This window comes from Balaenoptera ricei, chromosome 21 (assembly GCF_028023285.1).
Source record: "Balaenoptera ricei isolate mBalRic1 chromosome 21, mBalRic1.hap2, whole genome shotgun sequence".
In the NCBI taxonomy this organism is placed as follows: domain Eukaryota; kingdom Metazoa; phylum Chordata; class Mammalia; order Artiodactyla; family Balaenopteridae; genus Balaenoptera; species Balaenoptera ricei.
In genome coordinates this window covers 21,632,974-21,642,050 of record NC_082659.1, presented here as the reverse complement: position 1 = coordinate 21,642,050, position 9,077 = coordinate 21,632,974, and the positions used below count along the sequence as shown (strand labels likewise).

Genomic DNA, 9,077 nt, shown 5'->3' with positions numbered 1-9,077 from the left:
AAGTCAATTGGCCCTTACTATGAGTTTGCCTCCGGATTAGGGAAAGATCAGCAGATGGGAGATGGTCTGGGGTAGAGGTACTGAGCTGGAATTTCAGCTCCTCTTTCTGGCTCTGGGCACCTTAACTCGTCACTAAGTCATAGCCATAGTCCTTAGAAGGATAATACCTATGCTTTGTGGGGTGCGTGTGAGGATGAAGCATGTGAAAAGTGGACAAAAGTGGCATAAAGACCCATGAGCGTAAATATTACATCCCACACACCTCTCTACAGCATTTGTTTCCCCCTGGACACACACACACTGCCCTAACCAGTGGTGTTGGAAAAGCACCAATTTGGATTATTTTCCCTAGTTTTTCCTCAGTTTTTACTTTCCCAAAATCTCAGCTGTTTCCCTTAGCCCTGGGAGGGAAAAAAAAAAACAAACCCTCTTAAGAATCCATTTAATTTTGTTAGAATCTTCCAAGTTATGCTATCTGTAAATTGGTAGGCAGGATGCTATGGGGCGTTATCATTTCTATCTTAGTATCTCTGAGAGCAGATTTTCAGGACTTTGGAATCTTCAGGTCTGAGCACCGTGTGAGCTAAATATAAATAGGTGTTGGAATAACTGACTAAATGAGGTAAATAGGAAAACAGGTTGTGACAAAAGCAATCTGAATCTACCTGGGTGCCCGTGAGAGCATCTCTTCCATCCTGGTAACCACATGTAGCCTATTAGTAACTCATGACTCCAGAGCTGTGCAAACAACTGAATTATTAGGTATTTCAGACATTTTGATCTTCCATTTTATATGGCTCTGAGGAAACCAGGACTGGAGGCAGAAGTAAATAAAAAAGGCTTTGGTCTGTGTGTGTCTTTTAAAAAAATTATATCGAGATTGGTTTTTCTCCTTTACTACGCCCAGAGTGAGTATCTGTCAAAATCAAATCTAAGATGCATATCACATTGTATCGGAGGAATGAGACTGGTTGAAATTCCAGCACAAAGAACTCTCTAATTTAGAATCCAGAGCATCTCTGTAGAATATCTATGTCATCTTCGCCAGTTTTTGAACTTTAAGATTTCACTAGGTTTAACGAGTTCCAGTCTCTGCCATCTCAAAATGGGCATCGATGAGCCAAAGTGAGGGCTTAAGACAGACAGCATCCTAGATTCTCTTCCTTTTCAAATAACAGACGCTGATTCAATCGATTCCATTTGGCAAATAATAAATTTATTAGGTGCCTACAAGTACAAAACACTGAAAGCTGCTGTAGGGGATTATAAAGACGTGTAGAAGAGCCCTGCTCTCAGAGAGCTTACAACCTAGGCAATTAGTCACAATTAGTAAGTTGTGGCAATATAACTTTAGGTGGCTTAAAGCAGAGTTCTTGAAAATGTTCACATCCTTCACATTCTCCTCTGGTCAAATATGTAAGGAATCCTTTCAACAGGAAAGCCAAACAGTGGGAAAGAGACCTTTTGTGGGATGAATTGGTGACCTTGGCTTTGCTTATGAGCATCTTTCGGTTGCTGTTGCTTATTCTTGTAACTTTCTCAGTATCGTTTCCTCGAGACCTTTGTTTGGAGAGCATCTCTGTGCTTCCTGAACCTTCACCAGGGTTTCCTGTTTGTTAGTGAGTGGCTCAGTTGCAGTTTGGCCTTGGAATGATTTGCAGTCCGATTTTTCCTGTAGCAAATCTGTATTTTCAGTTTAGTTGATGCTAGGATGGTATGCCTTGCCATCTGTGGTTTTAAGGGTGGGAGTGAGATGTGATACAGTGGAAAGCAGGCCAGACGTTTCCCTTACTTTAAACATTTAATAGTGCACTTATTGATTATATTCTGTACAGATATAGAGCAAGTTATAAACCTCTTATTTACTTTTTTTCACTTAGACTGTATTCATGTAAAGTGTATTTACATTAGCAAAAAAAAACAAACGAAAAAAAAAAAAACCAAAAAAGTCTTGAGGTACAAAATCCAAAAGAATATCTGAGGTATAAATACAAGTATATTTTAAATAATAATCTTTATCATGCTTTATCTATGTTGGAAAGCACAGTGGACAGGCAGGCGTACATGTTTCTTAATAGAATGGTATATACAACATATAATCTTACAAATCTCAAAGCCATTAAAGTTGAATATACAAGTATATCTTCATGAGGCACGCTAATATCCAAAATACTCAAATTAAACTCTGATCTGTCCCCTGCCCCCTAATTCTTCAAAGAACCTTTGAAATAACACTGACAATGGTAACTAAATTATAACAAAATAAAAGTCCTTCTTACAACTCTCATTCATACATTATTCACTTTTGATCCATATAAAATAAATTCACTAATACTGTCTTTTGAGCCAACCTTTACCGTTACAGTAAAACCTGTATAAAGACCACCCTTCCAAAACCCTGCACTAGTGTGTTTTTGTTTGTTTGTTTTTTACTGTGATTACTACTTTCCATTACTACTAAAATATATTTCCAGGGGCTTCGTAAAGGAGAAGAGAAAGAAATGTAGGAAAAACAAAATAAAAAAAAACCCCTATTTGCTGATAAGGACAAATCCAATTAACATATGCAGCTTTCAAAAATGCTGTTAATAACCATAACAACAAGCAACTTTTGTGGTTGGGTTAAATTTATAAGAATTTCCTTGGGACACAGTTTCCTGTGTTCCCATACATAGTGCCTTAAAGAGTTTCTCCTAACACGGAAATGCAAAGAATTTGCGGACACGTAAAAGGTGTTGATATTTGATTCAGGAGTAGATGTTAAGAGTGCTCAGTTTTCACATCTCAACTTAAAAACCAAAAAAACAAAACTGTGCTTTGGAGCTAGCAAGGGGGAATTTCCATCCCTGAATTCACCTGTACTGGATAAAAACAACTTTGCTATCTGCAATCAGGTCTAGGGACAAACTGCGTTTAAAATGGGCTATCCAAGCAAATTTATTACAATCACTTTTAAGGTAAAGAAGAGGTTGGTGGAGAAGGAATATGTTTACTAACTCAGGAAAAAAAAAACCAGACAAGGGTGGGTTGTCTGACACCCCAAAATAAATGGGTTCACTTTCTGGATAATTCCATGGGTAGTCAGATATTCCAGGTTAAACTGAACCTGATGCATCAAGATCCTTCTTGGAGGTGTCTCAGTGTGCCAGACACTGTAGCCCAACTTACACATCTATGCCATTCGACCAGCAACAAACACACATACACACACCCCTCTGTGCAAACCTTTCTTTGCTCTTCTCAGCGAGAAAATATGTCAAAGAGGACCAACTATTCCAGTGGATACACCAGTCCCTCCACACACTGCAAAGAAAATGACATAGGTACACGTACACAGACACCGACATCGCAAGAGAGTGACGTCTCTTCATTATCTTCCCTAATGTATTTATAGTTTTGCTTCTCAGAAGCAATTCGAATAGGAATACTTTTTTTTTTTTTTTTGCACAGTCATATATTCCAGTCAAGGTCCATAATACAGACCTTAAACAAATAGAAAGCAGCTTTAAAAATGTATCAAATCACTATAGTCAATTCCCACACTCCAACTTGTAGTTTTGTTTCAGGATCAGACACTGAACCCAATCTTCCAAGGACTGGCAACGGTTCTAGAAACAAAGGCCCAGATAATGGACATGCTTCGGGAATCACCTAGATTTGGTGTCTTTGGTTTCAGTGTTCTGATTACTGAAGGAGTCTCGGATCTTTACAACTTCAGCTGCACACAAATGTCCAAAAGATTTCGTGTACCACTCTGGCATGTGGCCCCTACGACAGACAGAAAAGGAAATGCAAATAAATTATTCGAGTTGGAAAACCCTGAATCAGCTGAAGGGAGTTCTGAATATACTTCTATTTCTTGATCAGCCAAATGTGCAAGTAAAGATCCCTCTTATTATTCCAAAGTAATCTGCTGGCACCTCCATTACACTTTTGGAACCAGAAGTTTCTCAAAGAACAACATATTGAGTGCAGATACTGAGTGAAACTGTTCAGGAAAGAAAGCTCTGGCATATAGAACAAAAACAGACCATACAGATACTTGCAGTACGGAGCTGTAAAGACTTCAAATGAGGATTTATTTAACAGGAGAGCCACTTTGGAAAGTTTTTAGAGGTTTGTTTTTTTCTTGTTGGTGTTGCTGCATTTCGTTCATTTTCTGATAAGAATTCGCACTGATCTATGGCACACAGTATAGGCCTAATTAATTACTAAAAGGGCATGTCACATTATTCAAACCTCTTTGAATATAAAATGAGAAACATCTGGTTGCTAATTCAAACTCTCATTTCCTGTGGCTTTAAGTTCATGGCAGAACCACCACATCCACATTGCTTTAGTACCACATTCTCTAAGGGGTGGAAATTAGTAAGTGGTACCCAGAAGACCAAGAAACATGAAGGAGTTACTTTATAAGCACCCATCTCCACAGAGCATCCAAGATGCAAGGATGTATTCATTTAAGACGTTTTTTGCATCAGACAAGAAGTCTGAATCTTCTTTATGCCCCTCACTCAAGATGTAAAACAAAACAAAACAAAACAAAACCAGCATCAGAACATACCTTAAGTCAGCTCTGCACATGTAGGTGAGTTTGGATTTCCCTGACCCGCAGGGTTCGATTAGATACCTGGCCAGGAGCACATTGACCCTCACTCCCACCACAGGGGCCCGGTCGTGATCCACGGAGGTGAGTACAAGGGCACAAGCTCCCTTGGGTAAATTAGTCCTCCATGTTCTGTAGGGACAAAACGAGAGGGGGAAACAATGGAGTTTCCTGGAAGCCGAGTTTAGGACGTGGCCTCACTCTTAGAGGAGGCAGCTGAAGGGCAGGATGGGGGCCACACCGTGCATCCATCCTTGTGCAAGGACTCTTGAATGACTAACTTCAACAGAGCCCCTTCTGCAGTGGTATTTAAGCTCACACAGTCAGTTCTTGGAGAGAGAACCAATCTGAAGTGGGCCTGAAAACCCTTTTTATATTTCACAAATGTATTAGAACATGGACATCCAAATGTTACTCTGTTGGAGAAGTTCTGGACTAATGATGTGACATTTCCTCAAAGATTTTTGGAATTCTTCTTTCAATAATATCTTCAGAGAATTTATGAATCACATATGAATCAGCTTTAACCACAGCTCACTTGGGACCCAAATGTTATTTCCTGGCTTATGCATTCACTAGCTGTTTCTAACGAGAAAATCTGTCCTAAAGGGGGCAAAAATCAGCTACCACTGAGCACGTTCAATGGAATGTGCCTCTCTTTCTGAGCTCAATTCCAAAAGAGTTCAAACCATTTTCAGGGATGGACACACTGTTGGAATAAATGAGGATATATTTTTCATATTTGGAAGGGTTCAACGCTTTTCTGGAAGCAAACGTTCTATTTTAAATAATGTTAACATCTTATAACAGTCGGTGCCACAGAGGCTCATCCTTGCCGCAATAATCAATCCGGAAGCTCTCACCTCAGAACAACGTAGTCCCGAGCAGGATGGGGGGCCATACTGTTTTGGACATACTGGTAAATTTCAGTTTGGCTGTCCAGGATCTCAATCACTTTTGAATCCAACAAGTCTACATCCCAGAGGTGCTGCTCTCTAAGTAGGCGCTTTAAGATTTCCTCAGGCGATGCAGGGACTTCAATGGTTGCCCTCCAAAGCCTTAGAGGTGGTCCTTCACTCACCTGAAAAGAGGATGTACTTTTCAGTGCTGAGACAATTCCCACACACCTAGACTCTGAAGGCAAACTACTAGCTGGGTACGTGGTCCTAATGTTTATTTCTGGCTTTAATAGGCTGCTGACCCCAAGTCCATTCAAGATCAGGCCAGAAAGCAAATAGTACTGCTGGCGTCACCTCCGGTTATATCTGTTTTCCTGGGACCCACATTAGGGTCAATGTAATAAAACTAAGATCTACCTGCACTCCCAGGCCTGCATGACCATCCGACTGCTCTCGTTGTTTCTTCTCAAATACCTCCACGCACCTATCATGCAAAGCAATACAGGATGCCTCTGCCCTGAAGGGGCTTTCAAGTTAACCACCCACCCACCCAGCACTCCCTGCTCATTATAGGGCCAAGAGAAGAGAGACTGAAAACAGAAGAGAGCCCAAGAGGATTCCAATCAAATGACAGAAATATCTAAGCACGTCACAAAATGCCCAAAGGCCCAATACCATTAGTAAAACATTCCAGGGAATTCTAGTGTGTTTCTGTGGAACTAAAGGATTTCATCAGATATTTTGATTCCCCTGACACGTGTTCAATGAGTACTATTCCTCACTGAACTGGTTTCCACTCTTACATGGGGGATATGAATCACCTGGCTGCCTAGCTCTATAAGGAAGGGAATGGGTGACAGATCCCCAAGGAGAAGTGTGTTGGCAAAAGGGTATCTCATCTCTGATGAACCCAAGTCCTGACCACTAGAATTCAAATGGCTGACAACAGGGAGACGACATACCTTCTTATAGGATAGCTCAGCCTGCTCAGATGTAGAGTAGCTGACCCAGCCTTTGAATTTCTCTTTGACCTCTTTAAACAGGCTGTCCACACAGTCCTGGAGGAAGTGTTGGTAGTTGGCTGACTCATCATTACAAAGGCGTCCTAACGCTTCTAGGGTAAGCGGCTTCAGCTCTTGTTCGGTGTAGGAATTTCGACATCGGCTCATTTCCTCAGGAACCTGGGAGGGACACGAGAGACATAAAGGAGGTTTGTTGCCCATCAGAGGAAGCGGCAGGGTCCTCAAGGCAGTGCAAGCAGTCCAGTCCCCCTGCTTCCAACAGATGGAGGAGTGTCCCTGCCGACCTCATGTGGTATCGTGAGGACGCAAGCAGATCACCTTCATAAAGGTACCCAGAAAGCTTATTTTTGTGTGAGGTCCTCTTCTTTAGAAAGTTACAGTAGGAGAGTAAGTGATTAAAATAGGGTGTACATTGACGAAGACAGATATTTTTAAATTGAAGTACAGTTAGTTGATTTACAATATTACAATAGTTTCAAGTGTACAACATAGTGATCCAAAAACTTTATAGATTATGCTCCATTTAAAGTTATTGTAAAATATGGGCTATATTCCCTATGCTGTACAATATATCCTGTCGCTTATTTATTTTATACACAGTAGTTTGTACCTCTTAATCCCCTTGCCCACCACACCCCTCTTACCTTTCAAGCCACTAGTTTGTCCTCTATTCCTGTGAGTCTGTTTCTGTTTTGTTATATTCATTCTTTGTCTTATTTTTTTAGATTCCACATGTATGCAATAACATACAGTACTTGTTTTTCCCTGCCTGACTTATTTCACTAAGCATAATACCCTCCAGGTCCATCCCTATTGTTGCAAATGGTAAAATTCAAAATTTCATTCTTTTATTTTAATGGCTGAGTAGTTTTTCATTTCATACACACACACACCCTCCCCACCACATCTTTATCCATTCATCTGTTGACGGACACTTAGGTTGCTTCCATTGGCTATTGTAAATAACGCTATGACCATTGGGGTACATGTATCTTTTTGAATTAGTGTTTTTGTTTTCTTTGGATATACCCAGGAATGGAATTGCTGGATCCTAAGGTAGTTCTATTTTTAATTTTTTAAGGAATGGCCATAGTGTTTTCCATAGCGGCTGCACCTCAGATACAGAATTTATTTCAGATAATTTGTTACTTTTGCTTTCTAAGTAAAGGGGTATGGAGGTAGGCAATTTCATTAACATATTAACTCTAATGAGCTTATACATTATAAAATATATAAATAAGACATTCTTAGACTACATATATAATCTTCAGCTGTGGAAAAGACCTTTTGGTTAAGATGTGAACAAGTTGGGACTTCCCTGGCAGTCGAGTGGTTAAGACTCCACACTCTCAATGCAGGTGGCAAGGGTTCAGTCCCCGGTTTGGGAACTAAGATTCCGCGTGCCGCACAGCGCGGCCAAAAAAAAAATGTGAACAAGTATGGTGCCCAAGATTTTGTCCTCATTTACATCATCCTTGACAAATAACAAAACTTCCCATCTCCTTACCTGGAAAAGCTTCTTGCACTCAGCAATCATATGGGCTAGCCCTTGAGTGGCAGCAAGATTTTCATTCAAATCTTTCTGATCTGGTTTGCCCAAGCTTTGTTTTCTTTGCATTACCCTAGAGAGAGAAATAAGGAAAGGGAAAGATTCAAATATTTATATATTTTTAATCAATGTGTTATTCGAGGAAACCTAAAGGAGAGAAAAAGACTTTCACTGGAGGCTATTTGTCATTAAGTGGTTAAGGAGAGCTTTACTTTGGTCACTAGAATTTCTCAGTCGTATCAACGATGCACAAAAAACACGGAAGAGACTGTCTCCGATGAAATCTAGGTTATTTAAAACCATCACATTAAATAGGTTCCTATTTAAATAGGGCAGCTTGTAAGGTCTATACCGTGTGGGGTGGCAGGAAGGAAAGGCAGCTTTGAGGAGTATGTGGGTGGGAGGCACTAGTCAAGGGGCTAAACAGGATCATTCTTTCCAGTGTAAATAAACAGGAGCCCCTCCTGTCAGTGAGAGAAAAGTCTATTGTTTCCTAGAGCTTTTGTCTTAATCTTACCTGATCTCTCTTCTGCTCACCTCTAGCTCTCCACCCTATTAAACATAGAACTAGTTAATTAAGCATTGTATGGCTTTCAGAAGCAAAGCTAACTTCACTAGCACAACCAGGCCTCATGCCTACAGCTGAGAAATATTTGTCAAGTTCCTTTACAGCTGAGGGAAAGGATCCGCAGGATGAATTTAGTAGAAGGGGGTTAGTGACCCCTTTCTCACACACTTCACCATGAGGCCTTTATACGAAATATTCATATAAGTAAGATGATCCAACTGGTTCTGCCATTTTTTTCCTATCAGTATAGGCAAGTTATTCAATACTTACTTAAGTGACCCGCCCTGCAGTCTTGTCTCATGTGTAAAATAGATACTAACAGGAGCTTCACCTCCTACGATTGTTATGAGGATTAAAGAAGATAATCAATGTCCAGGGTGTAGCCCTATGCTGGGGACAGAATAAGTGCTGAGCAAAAGAGCCTTTGTTATGT

At 40.4% G+C, this 9,077-nt stretch overlaps 1 protein-coding gene across 6 annotated transcripts in view; it reads right to left on the bottom strand.

Annotated features, from left to right (window-relative positions):
* Positions 1-1,194: 1,194 nt before the first annotated feature.
* Positions 1,195-9,077, bottom strand: part of DLC1 (DLC1 Rho GTPase activating protein) — a 406,041-nt gene continuing 398,158 nt past the window's right edge. For all 6 annotated transcript variants that reach the window (XM_059909787.1, XM_059909786.1, XM_059909788.1 and 3 more), the window contains 5 exons: positions 8,035-8,149; positions 6,468-6,686; positions 5,470-5,687; positions 4,565-4,738; positions 1,195-3,768 (listed from right to left, as the gene is read on the bottom strand). In XM_059909787.1, the coding sequence (XP_059765770.1) occupies positions 3,648-3,768; positions 4,565-4,738; positions 5,470-5,687; positions 6,468-6,686; positions 8,035-8,149 (847 nt within the window). In that variant the 3' untranslated portion in view covers positions 1,195-3,647. The remainder of the gene's footprint in view (positions 3,769-4,564; positions 4,739-5,469; positions 5,688-6,467; positions 6,687-8,034; positions 8,150-9,077) is intronic.